We start from the raw sequence: 25,199 nt of genomic DNA, 5'->3' as shown, positions 1-25,199 counted from the left end.
TGTGTCAAAAAACAAACTTTACAACTTTGGTGCACCTGGGTGGGGAGTAGGGGGTTGGTGGGGAAGGAGATGGGAAGGGATGGAGGAGGCAACAATGCTTGATAAGAAATGTACTCATTACCTTACCCATGTAATTGTAACCCCTCTATACGGTATTTTCACAATAAAAAAAGTAATTTTCCTCACAAAAATGGTCCTAGAGAAAATCTTCTGTACATACTACTCAGATGACGCTTATCATATCTTATCTTTAAAAAAGTCACACCAACAACTATATCTTTTGATGACAGCCCACTTTTTTATTCATGACAAGTTGCTATTCTCCAATTATTGCAATATTGCTTCATCTTCACAGAGGTGTTTAAGATCTTTACATTTTTACGGTTGACATTGTTTTCCATTCAAACATTGGCCTCACTTAAAAATGCAGCTTAAAGAATGAATAATAAGGCCAGATTCTTTACACCATAAACAATAGGTTTTACAACAGAATCATTTTAGTTAGTTCTCATACATAGCTCTGGCTCAAAAGTGCACAAATATTATTGTGTGCTATTTCCCACTTCCAAACTAAGATTTTCATGGTGGGAGTATTACCCCTGTAACTGGTTAGATTTTCGATTCTGTGTATATACAATGAGAAGCAATTTTTTTTTACAGAATGGAAACTTAGTTCACTGTACTTGCAACTTATCACAATACATGTTCGAAGTTCGTATTAGGCTTTTGGCATATTCTTTTCATCTAGTTGATACTTGCAGTATTTCAGTTGAGCCAGATGTTAAGGCTCCTGAAATGGTTTTACGAGCTAAGATGAAGCATTTTACTGGGTGACATTTCACCTTCTTCCTTTTCTTCTTTACCTTCTTCTGCATTTTCCACTGAAACATTATTGTGCATTTGTGGGCTACCCCTTTCAGCGTTATCTGCAACAGAAGTAGGTAAATATAATCTCAGGTCATCAGTATGGGGAAGGTCTTTGCTTTCTTTTTCACTTTCATTTGCTGTTTCATCACAACGATCTGTGGAGCTGTTTTCCATTGGTAACAGAACTGCTTCGGTTGTATTTTCCTTAAGAAACAATTCTTCATTCTCTTTTATTTCTCTAGCTTGTTCGAGAAATACTTGACTGCACAGTCGACTACGTAAATTCTTCCTTATTCGGCTTCGTCTTTCTTTTTCTTCTTCATATTTTATCTTCAGTCCTCTGAAAGTCTGGACATAGTCTATTGATTCAAAGTCATTGTAAAATTTTTCTACTACATGTACAATAAGACTCTTGATATTTTCCAATCTTATATGTTCAAACAGTTCAATAATAGCTGAATTTAACATATTGTATCGGGAACCATTAAGCAGAAAAGCTTGTACAATTGGTTCAAAAAGATTGCCTGTGATGATGTAACAATTATACAGTTCATCTTGAAGGCTAATTATCATTCGCATGAAGCGGACAGCACCCAAGGTCAAAAAAGTATGCTTTGAATTCATCAACATCAAGACTCTTCTCAGCAAATCTTTCTTCAGTATATAGTTCTTAATGTAGTCTGTGTGACGTTCTGCACAAAATGTTAGTAATTCTAAAATTAAACCGAGCAGCTGTGCTGTTTGATAATTGTTAAGGCAATATTTGTTTTCATCAGATTCAAATAGATCATCTTTGTCTTCTGAAGTGGTGCATAAAAGTGGTGCTATCAAATTATGCATGCAGTATCTATAGAAGAAATTCAGAAATTCAATTCTTTCACACTCATCAGGCGTTACTAGCATGTTCACTGGATTGAGTAAAGAACGAAGAAGTACCATCAAATTAATGGCATTTCCAAGCTCAGGATCAGTATCATGGATCATTTGTTGAATTAGTATATTAACGGTGAGTTCGTTCTCTTCTCCTTCTTCAACTTCCTCCATGACACATTTTTGGACCATGAATGGATTATAGTCCACTAGATAAGTAAGTATATCTGTAGCCATTGACTTCATTTGAAAATCCTTCATGTTAATTACAATTTTAAGAGCAGGTATGATTCCAAGTTGTATCAATGTTTGGAATAGTGCAATCTTGTTTTGATTCTGTAATGCTTGGGAAAATTCACAGAATTCTTTGAAGAAAAGTAACAGTTCACGTCGTTTTTCATCATCTGTTGTCTTATCCTTTAACTGTGCAAAAACTTCAAATAAAACCTTTTTGTCTTCTTGTAGCATGTTAACTATATCAACCTTTCTGGCAAAAATAAATGTTGTAAAGGTGGAAAGATGGTTTTCATCAAAGATTGATGGCACAGGCAGAAGAATGTCATGAATATATTGCACTAGGTATGTCTGGTGTATTTTGTGTCTTAGTTCAGAGTCTGTTATTGGTATAACTTCCTTAAACTTCGCACTTTTGGTTAAGAATTCCCTATGCCTTTTTGGCTCAGGCAAACAGGGATCATATTCCAGGCACCCTATAACATCCATAATATATGTATCAGACAGCATGATGTCAAATAGTGAAGTCTTATTAAAGAATAAGATGCCTTTAATAATGTTATATAAATGGTGTAAGCATTCGGTATTCTGAAGATTCTCACAAGTATGAAAGATCCTCATTAGTTGTTTAATATAATCTTCACTTTCCAAGATTAGAGCCAGTCTTTCCCTTTGGATATTTGAGGTGGAAACAGAACCAATTAAATCTGCAATTTGACCCAGGGTAGCAACCTCACAGGTTGGAAGCTCAGGGAGATAACTGATTGGTAGCATTCCATGGTTGTTTACTGAATCATCCCAAAACCCCTGTGTATTTTCCAGAGATGGATCTTTACCTTGAACTAAGCAGATATCCTCCCAGATATCTGTACAACATTTCGGGTCTTGAAAGCTTAGCGCCGTACCATGGTCTTCAGATTCGGACCAGATAATTAGCAGTCCCTTTTGCTTCTGATAATTTGTAGTCGCACGTATCTTGGACTGTAGAATTAGCGAGCCATCTTCTTCGGAGTGAACAAGAAGACAAACTCCCTGAAGGCGCTCGATGTACTTGGAGGATATTTCTCCGGTACCTATTGGTTCCCATGTCTCATCTTCCTCTCTGATATAGACTTTTACACGGTTACGCTGGCCAGCCATTAAGACCACTAGCCTTTCCACATTAAGCCTGGTCTTTCTGCAGACAGACTGCACTTTGTGTAGTCTGAAGTAACTTTGGTTACCTTAGTAACAACAGTGACGATATTTGAGATAGCAGTTCCAAAATTTGGTAACAGAGGACTGCAGATCCCTATTGGTTACTACCGGTGACGGTGGGGGAGGGGTCAGAGGTCAGCAGCAGTCATTCAAAGGCCCTATTACACTTGCCATTTCCCCCTAGGAGATATATCCCCAACTTTTCTCTCTTACTTACTCTTAGAGAGCAAGTCTCTGAGCCTGCTCTAGACTAAGAATATCTCAGTTGTGCCAGGAAACTTGCGACTACCCCTAGGATTCTGACTATAAAAATGTATTTATGTAACAAATACTAAACTTGTTATATGAAACTGCCACAAAGTTTACAAGTAGAAGCTTAGAAAATAGAGTATGTTCATTCTATAAGGGTTTTTTGATTCTTAGGCCTATTGACAAAAGAAAATTTAAACTACTATGTCATGATAAAGTCCACACTTAATATTATGGGTTCATATATAACGGGGCCAACTAACAAGTAGGAGTAAAAATGAGCTATAGAGAATAAGCACATACAGAATCAAAGAAAAGAGGTCGAGTTTTCTTCATAAGGTTTGGCCTGAACTTATATCATTCACTTAATCATTCTTGAGGGAAGGTATTCCCCTTGCTCTGTTCAGTTTAGCCTAAAGTATTATATTCTAGCACAATAGATTACACATTAATTGATATATTTTTTCATCCATAAGTATACTCTTTACTGTTGTGGAAGGACTGAGCCAGAGAGTTGAGTTAGAATTTTCCAAGCATATTAACCATCACAGATGAGTTATTTTATTTTTCAGTAACTACAACCAGGATGGACATGGTGGCTCATGCCTGTAATCCTAGCTACTCAGGAGGCTGAGATCTGAAGCCCACCCAGACAGAAAAGCCCTCATGAGACACTTATCTGCAATTAACTACTCAAAACCTGGAAGTGGAGCTTGGTTCAAAGTGGTAGAGTGCTAGTCTTGAGCAAAAAAGCCCAGGGACAGTGCCCAGGCCCTGAGTTCAAGTCTCATGTATAACAAAAATATTACTACCTTGTAACAACTGTTAATATTTTAGGGTACTTATGTTGAAGAAGAAACATAATAGAATTGATCAAGTATAATACTTCGTTACTACGTTCAAGAAACCATGACAAGAACTTTATATCTATATCCTTATTTAATGGTCATAGTACTCTAACAATAGAGAGGTATTAATAATCTTTTTAGGTAAAAGACTTAGAGAAGTCAAATAAATTGGCAAAGGTCACACACATAAAGTTAAAAATTCTGATTTGAAAATGTCTTTCTAATTCCAAATTTGATTTACCCATTCATTGAACTGCTATATCCTTCTTTTCTTGGTCTTCATTACACTTTATTTCACATTCTTTCCATCTATATAATTTGTAATCAACATGAAATAATCAAGACAAAATGAAAGTCACAACTTCCTCCTTTAGATCCACATCTGTGTATAGCCAACTGAAAAACAGAAGCTTGGATATGGAAACTCTGTTAAATATAATTTTAATAGTAACTAAGTTGATTTTTGATGTAGCAGCAGCTTCTGCAGTTTTTTTTTAAATGTTTTTCCAAAACATTAACCCTGTCGTTGCAAAGGAAGAACTGAGAACTGGACTGCATCAAACATATTTGAGCTTGAAGAGTCCTATTTGTGATAACCCCAATTCATGGTTGATGATATTGAAGATGTAGGAATATTCTCAAATAAAGCACAAAAAACTACCACACACCTTTCTTGCAATGTCTCCTCCACAACACAATTTCCTGGAATATTTACTAGGATAATTCAGCTAGGGTACTTGGGTAATTGAATGCAAGTAACACTTATTGCTTGAGAAAAAATTAAAAAATTAAATCAATGCCAGTGTGCTGCTCGTTTACAAACATTTACACATCATACATAATCTTTAAACACAAGAGTTAATGACTAAGGACTGACACATAGCTAAAACATAACTATTTCAAAAAATGTAAAAAACATACAATAATAACATGCTAAAAGCTTGGCTAAAGCTCAGTTTCTGCTATCTTTATATTAAAGATGCCTTTTAAATCAATTATAGTAGTCAATTCTAAATATGCCCTCAGGTTCCATTCCCTGAGAAGCACCATCACAAATCTGTGTCTTCTCCCTGTATAATCACTGTAAGTTTCTCATAGGAGAATTAAAGTTCCTTTATCTTAATTAGGATAACAAGAGTTTTTCTACAACCTATTAGAGCCCCAAGTACACATTTCTTATTGTTATTTCTATACTTATTTCTTTCACTTTCTAGCTTGTTTGTGGAGTAGTATTCCTTTTTTGCTTCATTCGTTATACTTACCTAAAAATGATATTTTCTTCTTCATGTTTTATAGTGAGTAAAATAATATCAATAAGTAAATACCATATTCTGGGAGCTTGAAAATCATTTTTATATGCACTATGTACTTATACAATACTGGTCTGAGGAAGATATCACTGCCATATTACAGGGGGGGGAAAAACTTTCAAAGTCCAAAACAATCAAGCAATCAATTGGAACTCCTGCAGTAAGTGATGTTATCACAACACGAAAGTCTTTTTCTCTTTCAGTACTAGGGTTGAGCTCAGAGGCTTGCACTTCCTAGGTTTCCTTGTTCAACTAATCCTCTACTACTTGAGCCACATTTCTGTCCCTGTTTTTTATTCCTTATTTTGGAGCTAGAGTTTCTGGAGCATTTCTGTGCTGGTTGACTTCAGTCAAATAGGCTTCATATCTCAGTCCTCTAAGTAGTTAGGATTGCAGACATGAGTCACCAAACTCTTTGCTCTTCCCCTTATGAAAAGCTCTTTCTCCCACAAACTCAGATTTTTTTTATGTAGAATCAAAGGCACAGTTGTCACTAGGGTTTACATACCTAACAATATCTGAATGTTTGTCCTGCCTGTAGGGTTCTTCACCTACAAGCTCTCAGAAAAAAATCTAATTTTTTTCTGTAGTTAAAGATATAATTTAAAAATGCTTTAAGATGTTTATCTTATAGTATAGTATCATATAAAGAAAGATAGAAGGTCCCAGTACTTCTTAATTTTGTAAGTACAATAATACTGTATTTTCCCTTGAAAGTGACTTAAAAAGGTGGATTTTAATAAATATCATTACTGTAAATCACCAACACTTGTGGCCTTTTTGTGATTTATTTTTACTTGTTGCTTAGGGAGATAGTGGAATAATATAGTTGTATTTACCTTCTAAATGCTATTAACACCTCTACGCTTCCCAATCATAGCAGTGCCCCTATTGATTTGAAATCTGTTGCCCAGGATTTCTATTAGTTATGATTTCTGTACATTTATTATAAAAAGGATGGATAGCATGTATTATGAAATCCTTCTTCTGATAAAATTATGAAGTGAAACTGATGTTCTGTAGCTCTTGCCTTCTCCACCCAGAGCTTTCATATTCCTTTCTACAAAACCATCTACATTTGTACCCTCCCAGGCTCATCTTCAATTTCTCCCCCTCACTTTGGTCCAGCTTACTGGCTGCATGTTATTTATCCCGAAACATCTCTCTATTCTTCTTGTTTCCGGGCTGGGAAGGTGGCTCAGTGGTACAGCGCTTGCCTTGCATGCAGGAGGCCCTGGGTTCGATTCCTCAGCACCACATAAGCAAAAAAAAGAAGAAAAAAGCCAGAAGTGGCACTGTGGCTCAAGTGGTAGAGCGCTAGCCTTGAGGTGAAGAGCTGAAGGACAGCGCCCAGGCCGAGATCAGGCCCCACAACCGGACCCTCCCCCCCCCCCCCCCCCCCCGCCAAAAAAAAGAATTCTTTTTTCCGTTCAACCAACCTCCATCACAGTATATATTTTACGTGTGGAGTGTATCATAATCTTTCATAGTCATTCTAAAAATGTAGTCCTTCAGAATTACTTCTCTGAACAGCCTCCTTGTCTCTCAACCAAGCATCCTCTACTTTCCTTTCTTCTTAGAACTTTTTTCCATCTAAAATTGCAACATCAATTCATTATTTTTTGTTGTTTTATTCTGGCCTCAACACACCAAAGCAAAGGTGAATGCTGGCTAGTCTTAGTATCCCCTCGCTGGTTTTAGTATCTTTAGAGAACAATAGGCAGTCCGCATTTCGTATGGAAGAAAAATGAGCAGAAGGAGTCATTAGGTTAGAAATCTCTTATTATAAAAAGAATTAAAAGTGTTCATTTTATTAAAACCTATTAGCTTAGTATTTTGTTTTATTAAATGTTCCACCCACCTCTGGATTCTTTCCTGAACTATTTCCTATACAAAGATCGTGAAATAAGCAAACTTGTCTAAGTTTTCACAGTAAGTATGATACTAATTAAAAAAGACGTGTACTCATTATCTTTTTAGGTAGCTGTAACCACTCTGTACATCACCTGTACAATAATTTTTTTTAAAAAAAATCTTGTGGATTTAAGCACTTTGCTATCAAAGCACATCACATTGTCTTTCTCTTCTCTTTTAATAGATATTGAAACAAATTTATATTCTTACATTATAAATAATAAAGTTATAATCTTATGCATGTATGGATAGGTAAAAATGTGTCCCCATATATCTTTTTTTCTTTTTCTGACATCAAGTTTTATATTCAGTGCCTCACATATGCAGGATTTGCATACTTGGCTGGTATTCTACCACTTGTGCCATGCTTCTAGCCCTGCTTATTGCTGGTTTTTATCACTGATTTTTCTGCACAGACCAGCTTTGAACCACAATCCTCCTGCTCTAAGCTCCTTGAATAGGAAGAATTGCTGACATGAACCACTGGGTTATGACCTATATACCTCTTATTTCCCCAATTTTCTTTCGCTACTAGAAAGCATAGAGGATGATTAGATATCAAGTCATTCCACTTGTTCAGCACTATCATTTAAGAGATATGCCTCATAAAACTAAAACATTCTTATCCTATTTATTATTTTTTTCCTTTTTTAAGCATCTGATCACGTTAAGCTTCAGAGGAAACACTAAATTTACAGATGTGTGATAACAGATTGGGCCTTTGGAAATACCTTACCCCATTACTTTTTGAAATCTTTTTCTTTCCAATGTATTTTTTCATGCTGTATTTTCCCATTCTGAGTCATAAGAAATCTTTGTAAACAAAGATTTGTTCTTCATTCACTAACAAGGTCATTCTCTGTCATAAATACACTACGGAACTTGTCATTTATTTGTTTGTAATATATTTTTAGTGTTTCTGGAGAATGTTTTTTGTCTAAATATTACCTTTCTTCTTGTCCCTTCACATATATGCACATATAAGCATATAACCAGAATTACATTACCTAAACTAATGTCCACAGCAGCTAGTCTTTTTCACTTAGTCTTGTGGAATTAAGTAAGAAGATATACAAATGTCCCTATACAATGCCCAGGTTACCAAAATCAAATACAGTGATAACAAGGGATAAAACATAAGGGGGAAAACATACAAAAGAAAAAAAAATCAGTACATTAACAACAACAACAACAAAGGAAAACGTCTTGTGTCCATGTCTTGGAGTTCATTTCGCTTAGCATCATCTGCTCATTTGCTGAGATTATCCTAGAAATGTACTGATTATTGCAAATAAGGCAAACCATGGGACCTATGTTTCTTTGGGTCTGGCTTACTTCACTTCATATGGCTTTTTCCTCAAGTCTTTCCATTTCCTCACAAATGGAGTGGTGTTGTTGGAGGATTTAATTTTTTGAATTCCAGGTATATTTTAAATATGAGTCAACAGCCCAATAAATAAGTGGGCTAAAAACTTACAGAGAAAGTTTTCTGAAGAGGAAAGAAGGATTGCCAATAGACACATGAAGAAATGCTCAACCTCCCTAGCCATAAAAGAAATGCAAATCAAAACAACAGATACCACCTCACCCCAGTTAGAATGGCTATAATCAAGAACTCTAATAACAACAGATGCTGGAGGGGATGTGGACAGAAGGGAACCCTACTGCATTGTTGGTGGGAGTGTAAACTTGTTCAACCACTTTGGAAAGTAGTATGGAGGTTCCTCAAAAGACTCCACATAGAGCTCCCCTATGACCAGCAATCCCACTTTTTGGCATTTACCCAAATGATCACAAACAAGACCATACTAAAGCTACTAGCACGACTATGTTTATTGCAGCATTATTTACTATAGCTAAGATATGGAACCAACCCAGATGCCCCTCAGTAGATGAATGGATCAAGAAATGTGGTATAAATATACAATGGAATTCTATGCCTCCATCAGAAAGAATGACATTGCCCCATTTGTTAGGAAATAGAAAGACTTGGAAAAAATTATATTATGTGAAGTAAGTCAGGCCCAAAGAAACATAGGTCCCATGGTTTCCCTTATTTGCAATAACTAGTGTATGTCTGAGACAAGGAGAAAAGGTCAGATAAGTTGATGTTAGGTGAAATGAACCCCAAGATAAGGACTCAAATAGGTTTTTTTTCTTGCTATTGTTTCTAACATATTTATAAGATATTTCTTTGTTGCTTTATATGTCCCTTCCCCCTGTTTTTACTGTATTTGATGTTGGTATAATTTGTGGAGGGGAAGGGAAAAAACAATTTTTTTAAATAGGGATACAGGTAGACCCATTGCAACAATGAGATGTACAAGATGTTATGTCGAAAAACGAACTTTACAACTTTGGTGTAGGAGATGGGAAGGGATGGTACGGGGAAACAAAGGCGGAGGAAACAATGATTCATAAGAAATGTATTTATTACCTTGTCCATGTAATTGTAACCCCTCTATACAGTATTTTCACAATAAAAAATTATAAAAAACAAATGAAGAGGTGTCATTCTTTCTGATGGAGGCATAGAATTTCATTGTGTATATATATCATATTTTCTTGATCCATTCATCTACTGGGGGCACCTGGATTGGTTCCATATCTTAGCTATGGTGAATAATGCTGTGATAAACATAGTTGTGCTGTATATACATTTATCTGAATTAGGGAAGGGAAGGGAAAAAACAGAATGATAAGACAAAGAAAAAGGCTGGAACCAATCCAACAGTTGTTGGAAATAATCTGTACAATTTGGGAGGGGAGAAATAGAGAAAGAGGGAAAGTAGGAGAAAAGTGAGTGAGGGGGTAACAAGCTTGACAAGAAATGTACTTATGGGTCTGGGAAGGTGGCTCAGTGGTAGAGCGCTTGCCTTGAATGCATGAGGCCCTGGGTTCAATTCCTCAGCACCACAGAAGCAAAAAGAATAAAGCCAGAAGTGGTGCTGTGGCTCAAGTGGTAGAGTGCTGGCCTTGAGCTGAAGAGCTGAGGGATAGCACCCAGGCCCAGAGTTCAGGCCCCACGACTGGACCCCATCCCCCAAAAAAGAAATATACTTATTACCTTACTTATGTAACTGTAACCCCTCTGTACATCACCTTGACAATAAAAAAAATAATTTCCACAGGTATTTTCTCATATCATTCAACATGAACCAATGGGACCGTTAAGTCTTTTTCTACTGAACAAGTCTTCCTTTTTAAATTCTTCCTGTTCTCTTTTCATTGGATGAATATAAATTGAATTGTTTTTCTTTCATCTAAAGGTAATCATCAATCTTCTCTATGCCAGACAGCTTGCCCTTAATATTTCATTTATTATATTTCTCTTGTAAACAACTATTAATTTGGTTTTTTTGGTTGTACTTTATCTGTTCAAGACTTCAGTCACATATCTCATATTAATATGTAAAATTCAAAATATCTATAAAGATATATTACATTATTCTAAACAGTATATACGTGTAATAATGCAATCATTATGTTTTTGTACTTATGTTGCCTTCAGGAATATTAACCTCTAGTTTTAATTCAACAATGAATTTCTTGAAATATTCTTGAGGTTTCTCTGGGCACATACTTATACGAATCTTTGCCATTTATTAAAAATAAGCAGCAAAGGAAAGCAAAGAAAAATGATAAAGTGTATCTATTCCCTAGGGCTCTAATGTTCCGCCTCAATTGGAGTCCCAAGGGTATTTTAACAACTAAGCCCTCTGACTATAAATCTGTCCCTGGGGTCTTTTCAGTTATTTCAGGGAAGTGTCAGTTGCTCATGGTACAAGAAGCAATTATTCCCACGCAGAAAATAGTTGAAGAAGAGAAAGGAAGAACCCTCATTAGTGATATAAGGTACTGAAAGAAGAACACTTAGAAGAAAAGAGCGCATTTTAAAAAGTGCAATCATACACACACACACACACATATCTATATTTACTCTTTATTTTACATTTAAAAGATAATGTATATATAGTGGCATGTAGCTATGTGCTCATTTATACCTACATTTGCATCCGTATTTATATCTCACCCACATATGCATACATAGCCAGCTCTACATTTCTGTCCTTATCTATATCTGTAAATGAGAGGAAGTGGGCTTGGTGGTAAGCGCTAAAACATAAAAATAGATACCTCACATTGAAACCTTGACTCTGCCAAGGATTAATCATATGCCATAAACAAGATACTGATTTTGTCTAGGCCACAGTTCCTGCATCTCTGAAGCAGAATCATTATCCACTTTAACTGGTTGTTATGGGATTAAAAGTAGTAACAAGTATAAAACACAATGGCACCTAGTGAAATCAGTTAAATATATTGGCTCATTTAAAATATTATACCTTTAACATATTTCTCTTGTTTTAAAAGGAAATAAATATGTCTTAAGTAACTGAAGCCACTGTCTTTGTTATCTCAAGTAGATAGGTCTTAAAACAAATTTATTGAGACTTAGAAACTTGAGGCAGTTAGAGAAGAGACATGAATTTCTTTTTCCTGTGGTTATGGTCCAAGTACTGTTTAAGGTGAAGGGAGCAAAAGAGAACCAAAGAAAAAGGGGTCCCTGTGATTGGCTTATCCATGTAGGCTTTGGAGAAGAGTTGATTTAACATGCTTTTTGGAGTGAGATGGTGAGTGAGGTGCTCTGGAGCCCTAGGTGATGTGTCATTTTGCAGTGTCCTTGATCTTAACTGACTTTCTTTTGAAGATAGGTCAAGTTGTTTTACATATATACTGGGTACATAGTAGAGTCTGTCTGCATGAATCCAACCTTTTCCTGGGTTTCTACTTGATCAAAAGCACTTTAAATTACTGAAGACTCTTGGAAAATTATAACCACTTCCTTTAGAGCTAAGTACATTACACTGAGTTGAGAATTTTTCATCAATGATACTTCGTCAACTAAAGTGATTTTTCCTAAATCACCTAATAATTTCCTTAGCTACTAATTCAACTCTTGACTTTTTAAATTTTTGCTAGATATTTTCTAGCCTATGGATAACTTATATTTGTAGATAGCTTACATGTGTCATAAATAAAAATAACATTCATCTATAAGCATCTAATTTCTGAAAAATATATTTCTCCCTTGAAAGTTATCACAGCTCAACAGTTCACAATTCATATTGGACTCAATAATCAGAGGCTTAACCTTGGAATTTACATTTTCAGCCTGTCACTGGGTAGCTCACATGAGTCTTTGCCTTAATTTCTTGTGTTATATGACTGGAATAACAAAGTCTCTCTTTTGAAATTAGACTAGGAAAATGAAATTAAAATCATTTAGCACCTACATTTTGCCTTTTATGTGCTGAAAATATCAAAAAATAGATTTCATGCTTAACTAAAATTGCTGTAATATTTAAATGTGAGCTAATACACTGTGGATTCTTAGATACTTAATGTTGGATATTTATGAACATTAAATTAAAAAAAACATTTCAAGTATGTAATATTTGTTGAACACATCTTATGAGCCAAGAAATTTGTTGGTGACTCAAAGACAAATGCTAACAGAAATGTGCATTCCTAGTCCTTCCTGAATCTTAAGCCTTGAAAAGGAGACAAATGCCTGTAACATAATCAAATCATACAAACACAAAACATACCAAGACATTCTTCTCAGAGAAAATAATGATTATGTTAGGCCTGGAAATATAATTGGGATTGCAGATGTATACGTGGGAGGGTGACAAAGGGACAAGAGTAAAAGGGACTACAGCTAGAGAGAATGAAAAAACAAGTACAAGACCGTGAAAAACTTATGTAACTAAGCAAATTAGAAAGGAAGAACATCACAGTATCCTGTCTATATTAGAAATGCATAGAGAATAAAGAAGGTAAAGAAATTTGGGGAGTCCTAATAAGGAATGATGCTAAAATCTTCGTGAGAAGACTTATAAAGTGAGAAATGAGCATAAGGAGAAGTTGAAAAATTCAAGAGATATTTAAAGGTTTTAATTAACAGAACTTCCTGATTGATTAGAATGAAGGTGAAAAGGGCAAATAGAGACATAATAAAAATAATTACCAACTTGGGAGGTGCTCATGTCTTCCAATTAGAAAGGAGGTCAGATTTAGAGGGAAAGATTAATTTAGTTTGGATGAATTGAGGTGGAGGTGGTTATAAGGTAGTTAGAATATCATAATAGTGCTGTTGTATGATAAATGATTATTTAATCTTTTCGGTCTGTATATTTGGATGTGACATGATGATGTGCAGAAAGCAGGAATGGAATTTAGAAATGGTGAACAGAATATTTTCAACCCATAGATAGAGCTGCTGTAGTAGAAAAGCTCAAAGTAACTCACAAGGTTGAAGAGAGTAGTGTCAATGCATGATAATACAGAAGTACTGAAAAAAATTGGCAGATAAGATTAATTTTGCCTTTGGTGTGAGTTTTCCTGTAGCATTGCTTAACTTTCTTTTCAATTTTGTCTCTGCTTAATTCTGGGCAAACTCTACCAATAACTAAACAGGTAAAAACTGATTTATAAGCTATAGATATTTTGACAAACTCATTATTACTATTCTTTCACAAGTGAGAGGTAATGATTAAGACAGCCATTGAAAGAAGGATTCAGCGTTCTTTTCTTCCCTTTAAATTCATGGAAATATTGGTAAATAAGATATAGAATTGTTTTCCCAGTATTCTTGTATTACATCGAGGGGGAAAGGAGTTGAGCTGAATGGCATATAGGACATAAGCTGCAAATTTCTTCTTTGTCATTGTTTTATATTGGAATAATTATTTTAGACTTGATAGCCTAAAAGGTACTCACTCTTGTAATTATCTTCTGAGCCTTAAATAGTATTAATTCTCTATCTCCAGGTATTATTGAAATCTCATATTAAATAAAAGTATTTTACCCATCCTTTCTTTGAACACTAGTAGTTTCAATTGTGGAGGAGGTACAAAATTAAAGATAGCTTTGAACATATAAATTTCTTCCCTTTGTTTTTAAAGCATATCCAAGACATAAAGTAGATTTATACATTAATAAGTACTTTTTGCTTTCCTGCTGAGGAAAAAAAGTGGATTTTGCTAGAATCACTTGATTCTTTAAGGGTAATGAAATATCTGAAGGCATCTCTTCTTAATTTTAAGAGAAATAAATATAGGGTGTCTCACAGATAAAGTGTTAGGATTCCATTTTCTCTCTTTGTGCGAAAGATACATAATTCATAAGCTAATGAGCTATAAAGGTCTTCTTAAAAGTAAAATTATATTATCACTCCCAAGAGTAAGATAGTCAAATCATCCTGTAATAACTCATTCAAGTTTATTTTGTCTTAAAATGTTAAACACAATCCCCTCTTTAAAAACGTACTTTTAAAATAATTCCAGGATTCAGAAAAGGCAGAAGTTGCTAAAGAAAAAGTGGAGAGAAATTTTAGATTATATTCATAGCTTTTGTCTTTTTGAGAGTATGAAATTAAGTATTTAAAATTTAGGATTAAAATATGATCCTTTAACAGATAAAATGTAACTATCAATAGACAATTTATATATTTTAGGAACTTGCTTCCACTTTTATTTAACATGCTGGGAATTGAATTCAAGGCCTTGCATATATTAGGCCTGCACTCTATCATTAACCTACATCAATGGCATCCTTATTTCCTTTTACTATTATGGTTTAATCTCCACAGTAAAACCTTCTACAATGACCTCCGACAATCTTCTTTCCAGGTCTTTATGACGTTGTGCAATCTTCTTTATTTATGTATTCAACCTCATGGTTAAAGTAGAGAATACAACAGAAGTGAGAGAACATCACCGCCAAGTTTGTTTGCTCATATCTCTCTCTGTCTCTGTCTCTCTCACTCTGTTTCATGGTACTGCCCTTTGCTTTTTTCTCAAGACTGGCCCTCTACCAGTTGAGATACAGCTCTAGTTCTGGCTTTTTGTTGGTTATTTGGAGATAAGAGTTTCACAAACTTGCCTACCTAGGCTGAGTTTGAGCCTCAATCCTCAAATTTCAGCCTCCAGAGTAGCTAGGATTACAGGAGTGAGTCACCAGTGTTGGCTTACTTATTGCTTGTTCAAATTATTCAAGATACCATATAAAGAGAGCTATGTATCAAAGAATTCAGGGTAGCTTCTATGTAATAGCAAAGAAGAAAGTGAGGCTCTAAATCCACTTGAGGGGCCCCTCAAGGGATTGCAACTGACTTTAATATCCTGACCTCGATCACACAAATAGGTTTGAAATCAGATTGCCCCACTCTCCTGTGGAGCTTTCATATGTACTCATAGCTCTAAATGACACTGCAATTACAGCCTGGTGATCCCAGAGCAAGAGCATATGTGTGAACTCACAGGTAATATGAGCTAATAAATATGTGCAGTTTTAAGTTCAAGGGTAATTTGCTTTAGAGAAATAAGTAACAGAGCTCTAGATGAAATTTCTCTACAAGATTTATTTTATGTATTTACTTCTTTATTGTGTGTAAATTTATCAATGTTCAGTGACAGCTGTTATGCAAATTAAACATTTATAAATATGGAACTTGTATAGAGTCCCAGGAGCCATTTTAAAGTCGAGTTGTATTCATGGTGAATTTCTTTGTTACCAAAGAAAGTGAAAACATTACTTTGAATTTGATGGACAAGTAATTTTCTTCTGCAGTATAATTTTAATCCAATGTCCCAGAATTAATGACAGGCATTTCAGGTGGGAGAATTTTTCTCTGAAAGAAATTTTTATTATCTGGTCCCTTTCCACTAAATGACAATAGTGGCCCTAGACATGATGAAAACAAAAATACACCCAAATAATTCTGCATCAATCTGGAGAGGGTCATATTGTTGCCAGATTATAAGTACATGAAGCATTTGAATGAGCGTTAGTCTCTCAATGGGCCAAAAAAAATCAATGTAAAATGCTGTGTGTTTACATGTATTTTTCAGGTGAAAGGATCACAGTTCCCAAATATGTTAAAAGTACCTGGAACGCACCATACGATTAGCTTTGTTATACTGTTTAAAAGATAGAATGTAGGCAGGGGGAGGGTCATGAATATGACTAAAGTACATCATATGCATGTACAAAAATATGACATACCTTTATATAAGTAACTGCACTAACACACAAAAGAATATTAAAATACTGTTTTAAATGCCACTATATTTACTTGTTAGGTCAAACTATTATAAAACATACTAATTCAACATCCATAGAGACAATCATTGGCATTAGAGGTATAACACTAAAATGGTATCTGTGATTCCTCTACTAAGGAACGTATACGTTAGTATAGAGGCACATCCCATAATATAATAGTTCTAACAACTATGGATTAAACTATGGATTAAAAGATTGTTTAGAAGCATAAAATTGGGTGTGGCAGTTATTTGCTCAAGTGTATTCTCTCTGCTTCCTGTTCTGTTTTATATGGAATGAGGTGGTCCTCCAAACAGTACGAAGTTACTTTTGTGAACTTACTTAATGAAAGACATTGGCAGAACACTAAATAGATAAAGGAAAAGACATGCCAGGATAATTCTTCTCTCTGTGCTTTTGGTGGATCCCTAGAGATTGGCCCTGTCTGCCCATTGGCTCTAGCTTCAACTCAGCAACTTCTACCTCTGTTCAGGTATTTGTGGGGTGTTTTGGGCTTCTAACATCCATAAATATTTCTTCTTTAGACTTTAGTTTACTTAGTCATGGTGGAAAACCCTTGAAGTGGCAAATACATAGGTGTCACATCTTCTGTTTATCCTCTCAGATCATCAAATACCTTCATAAATTCCTTCCTCTACTAAATATTGATCTCTTAGATTTTGACTACTAAGTCGCTCAGCCTGGTTAAGGAAGGTATATGCTATAGAGGCTTTCCCTGAGCCAGATGCCTGAAATATGAATATGCATTAGCTAATGAAAATGAAGGTAGTAAGACACTTCAGGAAGAATATATGCTTCTGATTTTCTAGAATTTCACATTCAAAGTTGCTGAAGTTTTGGGAGCTATTTGGAGGTAGGTATAAGTACAAAGAATAGTGAATTTTTCAAGGCTTTTAGCTCACACTAAGAATTTGGGCTTTCAGAAACATTTTTGGCCTTTGTCACAAAAACAATGGGAAACTTTTCATGGCCTTAGAATAAGTGGTTTAGAGCAATATGTTCAGATGTTTGTATTTTTAAATATTTGTTGTGAAATATGTAATTAAACTTTTTACTATGTGGAAAATATATTGGGAAAGAGTATAACTAGATGCTGACCTAAAAGATAAGAATCCTGTATATTAAAACTGATGCTAGTCTATGCAATATTAGATAAATTCTTAAAGCTATTCAAATAACTTAGCAGAGTTTTCAGCAAGTAGATAAATTATATATGACTTAAAGGAAGGTGTCATAAGTGATCACCCTTGCCTAAAAGGTGAATAAGGATGCCATTCATTGAGTTATAAAAATTAGAGAAAGGATGATTAAAAAGTTCACTTGGTAGATGAATGGATCAAGAAAATGTGGTATATATATACACAATGGAATTCGATGCCTCCATCAGAAAGAATGACATTGCCCTATTTGTTAGGAAATGGAAAGGCTTGGAAAAAATTATATTAAGTGAAGTAAGCCAGGCCCAAAGAAACATAGGCCCCATGGTTTCCCTTATTTGCAATATCTAGTATATGTCTGAGTCAAGCAGAAAAGGTCAGAAAAGATGATGTTAGGGAAATGAACCCTAAGATATGTATTCAAAGGTTTTTTTTTCTTTCATGCGATTGTTTCTAACGCATTTATAAGATTATTTCTTTGTTGCTTTGTATGTACCTCCCCCACAGTATAACCCCTGCTTTCACTGTATTCGATGTTGGTATAATTGTGGAGGGGAAGGAGAAAAATAAATCGTTTAAATAGGGAAACAGGTGGACCCATTGCAACAATGAGATATACAAGTCGTTATGTTGAAACGAACTTTACAATTTTGGTGCGGGGAGGGGGGTGGGGGGAGCGGGGAGGATTGGGTGTGGGGGGGGGTAGGATGGGAAGGGATGGGAAGGGGAAACAAAGGAGAAGGCTACAATGCTTGATAAGAAATGTACTCATTATCTTGCCCATGTAATTGTAACCCCTCTGTACAGTATTTTCACACACACAAAAAAAGTTCACTTGGGATTTGTTGAGTGTTGAGTATCTTAGGAAAAATAATGGAAAATACTATCTGTTACAAAGATAACTATATTCGATCTTTAATTAATAATCACCTTAACTGAATTGATCTACTCTTACAAATGATGAGCAAGAAAATAATTAATCTAGACCTAGTGTATATATATGTATACACACACACATATATATATATATATATATATATATATATAAATACATGTTATTTGTGATCTTGATTGGAGAAACATTTTCCTTACAAGATAATCATTTTCATTACACTATCCTTTAAATAACTATTTGGAAAGCTTGCTGTTCTATACGAATATATTATTCATTTTAATGTTTCCATGTCCTACACCTTTGACATACATTAAATGTTTAATACAATTTTATAAATTAAAATTGAGAGATACATTTTCAAATGACAACTTTTGCTCAGAATAAGATTGGTAACCCCATAGTAAACTGAATAAAGTGTAAATGCTACCAGTTTTTAGTTTATAGTGATACACATGGCCCTTAAAAGAAAATTTAGACATGACAGAATACAAAATATTTTCTATATTATCGAGTAAAACAATGCAATGTTAATTACAATTTTTGGTCCTCAGAAATTATGCATTCTCTTAGGCTCCATGAAAAAGAGTTAATTATTTTAAAGTTTTTTTGTGAAGTTTCTTCTTGTCCATATTCTCCTTTCAAATAACATGAATAATGTAAATTGCAGTTTCCAGCTGAGCCTTCAGATTATGGTGGATTTGAGGAAGCTATGGGCAGAGGATCCATTTAAGTCATCTATGAATTTCTGCCACAAAGTAACAGTATTACATATGTTACTGATTTAAACTATTAACTTTGGGATGTTTTCCAATTTCAATAATTAACTTACCAAATAAATCATTTGTGTTTTTCAACTGTTATATTCTGATGGTCTGTTCTCACCAAGATTGTAAACTAAAATAAAATATGGAAGTTAAGGGCTGGGAAGGTGGCTCAGTGGTAGAGCGCTTGCCTTGCATGCTCGAGGCCCTGGGTTCAAAAAAAAAAGCCGGAAGTGGCTCTGTGGTTCAAGTGGTAGAGCGCTAGCCTTGAGCTGAAGAGCTGAGGGACAGCGCCCAAGCCCAGAGTTCAGGCCCTACGACCGGACCACCCCCCCCAAAAAAAAAATATGGAAGTTAAAGCAGTTTCAAATATCTTTGCCATTCAGAGGAAAGTAGTAGTGGGGCTAACCTTCTTTACTCTTAGTCCATATCAAGAGCAAACAGAGCAATAAGAAAAAAAATCGTTTATCATTGAGGACAAAGAAATATCATGTTATCAAGATTTATAAACCAGTGAAAAAACTTTCATTCTCACTTCAAATCTTTGTCAGGAATGGGAACATGCCCATGTTAAGATATTTACGGAGTGAAAATTGAGTTTCACACAACCCTCTACTCCAAATCAACTTTATATACTCTTTGGCTTAAGGAAATATAAGTGTGGAAATTTTTTTTTGCAATAAGCATTTGAAAAATATTGTACTATGATCCTAGAGCTGCTGTAAGAAAGTACCATAAACTTGAAACTTAAAACAAAGGAACTTGATTCTCTTCTGATTCTGGAAAACAGAAGGTTCAAAGTCAAGATGATGACAATGCCACATTTTCTTTCAAGTATTGGGGGAGGAGCCTTCCATTTCTCTTCTTTATGATAAGCTGTTAAGTGTTGCTTATTATATGGCAACAACTCCAAGCTCTGCCTCTATCTTCCTTCCATATGTGTCTGTCTTTAATAGCATTCTCTTCTGTGTGTGTGTGTGTGTGTGTGTGTGTGTGTGTGTGTGTGTGTGTGTGTGTCTAAATTTCCCTCTTATAAGGATGCTAGCTGTATTAGATTAAGGCTCATTATAATAACTTTATCTTGAGCTGGCAACATTTACAAAATATGTCTAAATAAGGTCACATTAAAGGGAGATAGGATATCATTCAATCTTTTGGGGAAACACTATCCAGCCCATGACAAATAACATTTTTCCCCATTTGTTTCACCTTTTTTAAAAAAGCTATCTTTGGTTTGTTACATCATTCATCTTTTTCTATCCCAATCAAAGAAATTACACTTTCTGTCATTCCCACACTTTTTGAACTGTAATTGTCTTCTATTTTACCTGCAATATTCTAATTGTACCCTTAAAGAGATTATAGTCAATGACATAGTGCTTTCTTTATATAATTCAATAAAGTAAGAGTTTCATCTCTGAAAAAACCATTTAAAAATCTTACCTTGTAAACTGGAATAAGTTACTTTGTTATATCTGATCTTAGAAAAACATGGCATTCTGAAGTTTATTCTAATTTCAAAAGTTTCAGATGTTGTGAAACTATCATAGATTGTTTTAATGCAAAATGGTTAGAATACCAGTTATGTGTGTTTCTGTCCTGCACATGTTGTTATGGTATGCCTTGAACCAACATATGAGAATAAAATATTATCCCAGAGGAGCAAATTATAAACTATTATGTGCCTGTTCATCATATATGTTTGTGTTATATATGTATATGTATACAGGCTATTGAATTAGCATTATATATTGTTTTTTAAAAATCTTCTTGAGATAAAATTCATTTATCAACCACTTCATCCATTTGAAGTGTATAATCTAATTGTTTTTAGAATATGTACAAATTTGGGCAATCATCACCTAGGTCAGTTTTAGAAAATTTTCAGCATCCAAGAAGGAAACCACATTAACAGTCATTCTCAAATTTTTGTTCCCCTTCCTATCACTGCTCCATTCACTCCCCTCCAGGTAATCACTTTTCTATTTCTTCTCTGTAGTTCTTTGTTTTTCCTATATGAAAACAATTACATATCCATTGATGGATATCTCCTTTCTTCATCTAAAACCAACTAAGCGCCTGAGGCACTTATCCTTTTATGATATCAACCTTTCATCTTTTGGTGCTCCTGTGGCTTCAACTTGTGTCCTGGGTGCTGTCCTTGAGCACCTTTTGCTCAAGGCTAGCACTTTAACCCTTGAGCCAAAGTTCCACTTCTAGCATGAGATCATTTTTCTATAAAAAATCAATTTTTTCATTGAAAATAATGATATTTATGTGGTTAATAAATCTCAAATTATGCAAGTAAATCTATCTACAATTGTCTAGTTTCATACACTGCATTCTCTTTTTTTCTTAATATAAATTTTTTAATTGTAAACATACTGTACAGAGAGGTTACAGTTACATGAGCAATGTAATGAGTCCATTTCCTATCAAGCATTATTACGCCCTCCTTCTCCTTTATATTTTCCCTACCATCCCTTTTCTCTCCACATCCCCAACACCTCCCTCTCCGCTCCCACCTTCACTCCCACTCCCCCACAAAGTTGTAAAGTTCATTTTCAACATACTATCTTGTACATCTCATTGTTAAATGGGTCATCCTGTATTCTTATTTCAGCATTTTGTTAATTCCCTTCTCCTCTCCAAATTAGAAAAATGTATATACAAGATGTAGGGCACTGGAATCAAAGACAGTGACAACAGGGGTTGTACCATGGGGGAAGAACATACAAAGAAACAACAGACGTGAGGACCAATGGAATAGAACTGAAGACCCAGAAATGAACCCACAGACCTATAGCCACCTAATCTTCAATAAGGGAGCTAAAAAATAGGATGGAAGAAAGACAGCCTCTTCAGAAAATGGTGCTGGCAAAATTGGTTAAACACCTGTAGAAAACTAAAGCTAGATCCCTATATATCACCCTGCACCAGAATCAACTCCAAATGGATCAAAGACTTTGGAGTCAAAGCAGACACCCTGAAAACATTACAGCAAGGAAGACGAGAAACTCTGGGTCTCCTTAGTACAGGCCAAAATGTCCTTAATAAAGACACAGAAACAACAAATCAAGAAAGGTTGGACAAATAAATGGGACTGCATGAAAATGCAGAGCTTCTGCATGGCAAAGGACATAGCTAGAAAGATCAAAAGAAAGGCCACAGATTGAGAGAAAAATTTTTTACTATCCATACAACGGACAAGGGTTTCATATCTAAAATATACTTAGAACTCAAGAAATTAAATCCCCCAACAACAAATCCTCAAAGCAGCACAGCCTGACTAATAAGTAGGCTAAAGAATTAAAGAGAGACTTCTCAGAAGAAGAAATAAGAATGGCCAATAGACACATGAAGAACTACTAAACTTCTCTGGCCATAAAAGAAATAAAATCAAAACAACATTGAGATTCCACTTCATTCACCCCAGTTAGAATGGCTACAATCAAGAACTCTAATAACAACAGATGCTGGAGGGGATGTGGACAGAAGGGAACCCTAATGCATTGTTGGTGGGAGTGTAAACTTCTGCAACCACTTTGGAAAGCAGTATGGAGGTTCCTCAAAAGACTCCACATAGAGCTCCCCTATACCTAGCAATCCCACTTTTAGGCATTTACCCAAATGATCACAAACAAGGCCATACTAAAGCTATCAGCATCACTATGTTTATTGCAGCATTATTTACTATAGCTAAGATATGGAACAACCCAGATGCCCCTCAGTAGATAAATGGATCAAGAAAATGTGGTATATACATTGTATATATATATATATACAATGGAATTCTATGCCTCCATCAGAAAGAATGACACGGCCCCATTTGTTAGGAAATAGAAAGACTTGAAAAAAAATTATATTAAGTGAAGTAAGCCAGGCTCAAAGAAACATAGGTCCCATGGTTTCCCTTATCTGAAATAACTAGTATATGTCTAGGACAAGCAGAAGAGGTCAAAAACGATCTACACATGGCCATATAAACTGATGTTAAGTGAAATGAACCCCAAGATAAGGACACAAGTGGTTTTATCTTTGTTGCTGTTCTTTTTAATGTACTTATCCTTTCTTTAGATGATCAAAGTACCGGGATTTGAATTCAGGGCCTTGTCTTTGCTAAGCAAGTGATCAATTACTTCATACCACTTAGGCTATGCCTCACCCTTTCCTCCTTTTTTTGGTGTGATATCTTGGCATGAACTCAGTACCTAGTCACTGTCTCCTTAAGCTTTTTCAGACTGTCCCCTTAAGCTTTGTCACTCAAGGCTAGTACTCTTCCACTGAAGCCATAGTTCCACTTTGTGTATTTGCTGATTAACTACAGATAAGATTTTCACAGTTCCCTAGAGGCAACCTGGCATCAAATCATGGTGCTCCTACCTTTGCTCCCATGCAATAAGTTTACAGGTATGAATCATCAAACCTTTCTTTCATAAGTGAGATCATGCAGTATTTCATGTAGCATAATGTTTACCGGTCCATTCAGGCTGGCACAAACGGCAGCAAACATTTATGGCTGAATTATGTTCCACTGTGCATACATATCTTCTTTATCTACTTATCACCATGGATAGAAAACTAAGTTAAGTCCATGCCTAGTCCATTGCAAATAACACTGCAATTAGTGGAATGTTGATATGTTTTTGACATTCGGATTACATTTCGTTTGAATATATAAACTGTAGTAGGGTTGTGAGATCTTATGATGTTTCTATTTTTAATATTTTGAGGTATGCCCATCCTTTTTTTCTGAAATGAATATACTACTGCACATTCCTACCAACAATGTTTAAGGGTGTCTTTTGCTTCTATCATCTGTAATACATATTTTTTGATAATTGTCTACCAAACAGTTGTGAAATGGCATCTCATTTCCATTTGTTCTGCATTTACTAGATGATTATTGAGACTAGGTACTTGTTTACCTGATGATTATTGATGTGTGGTGTTTTTAAGAAATATCTATTGTTTTTCCCACTTATAAATAATATTGTTTTCTTCCTATAGAGTTTGAGTTACTTGTATATTTTGGATATTAATCCCTCATCAAACATGTTGTTTTCCCTCTATAGATGTTGTCACTTTACTCTGTTGTTTCCTTCAACCTGCAGAAGCTTTTTTGTTTGACAGAATCTTGTCTATTTTTAATTTTCTGTTACTTCTTTTGAGGTCATATCTAAAAAATCATTGAAAGGCTAATGTCATAGAACTTGTCCCCTTAAGTTTGTTTTAGTGGTTTCATATTTCTCAAGTTTTAAGTCTTTAATTCATTTTGATTTTTCTTTATGGTGAGAGACAAGAGACTAATTTCATCTTCTGCATATGGATATCCAGTATTATAATACCATTTGTTGTAAAACTTTTTCCTTACCCCAGTTTGTGTTCTTTGTACCCACTTTGAAATTCAATTGTTTGTAAATGTCTAAATTTATTTCTGGGCACTCTATTCTGTTTGACTGGTTTGTGTGTCTGCTTTTAGTCCAGTGTCATGCTGTTTTGGTACTAAAGCTATATAGTTTATTGTGAATTTAGGCAGAATGATGCTTCTTGATTTGTTCTTGCTACTTAAGATGACTGGCTGTACACAGTCTTTCATGATTTGGTATAAACTTTAAGATTGTTTTCTATATTTTCAATGTCATTGGTATTTTGACAAGGACAAAATTATAAACTTGGGTTCACATGCATATTTTAATGCTTATTATTTTAATTCATGAACATAGATGTGGGATATATGAGATTATATTCTCTTTGTTTTCTTT

The 25,199-nt window shown here is 34.9% G+C and overlaps 1 protein-coding gene across 1 annotated transcript; it reads right to left on the bottom strand.

Annotated features, from left to right (window-relative positions):
* Positions 1 to 290: 290 nt before the first annotated feature.
* Positions 291 to 3,164, bottom strand: Ppp4r3c (protein phosphatase 4 regulatory subunit 3C). The gene has a single exon (XM_070039271.1). It carries the CDS (start codon positions 3,109 to 3,111, stop codon positions 802 to 804), a length of 2,310 nt encoding a protein of 769 aa, XP_069895372.1. The 5' UTR covers positions 3,112 to 3,164; the 3' UTR covers positions 291 to 801.
* Between the last annotated feature and the right edge of the window lie 22,035 nt (positions 3,165 to 25,199).

The sequence above is a fragment of the Dipodomys merriami genome, unplaced genomic scaffold (genome assembly GCF_024711535.1).
Source record: "Dipodomys merriami isolate MVZ:Mamm:240054 unplaced genomic scaffold, mDipMer1.0.p SCAF_3, whole genome shotgun sequence".
Taxonomy (NCBI): Eukaryota; Metazoa; Chordata; class Mammalia; order Rodentia; family Heteromyidae; genus Dipodomys; species Dipodomys merriami.
Note: the sequence above shows the minus strand (reverse complement) of the source record. Positions and strands in the feature narration are given on the sequence as shown.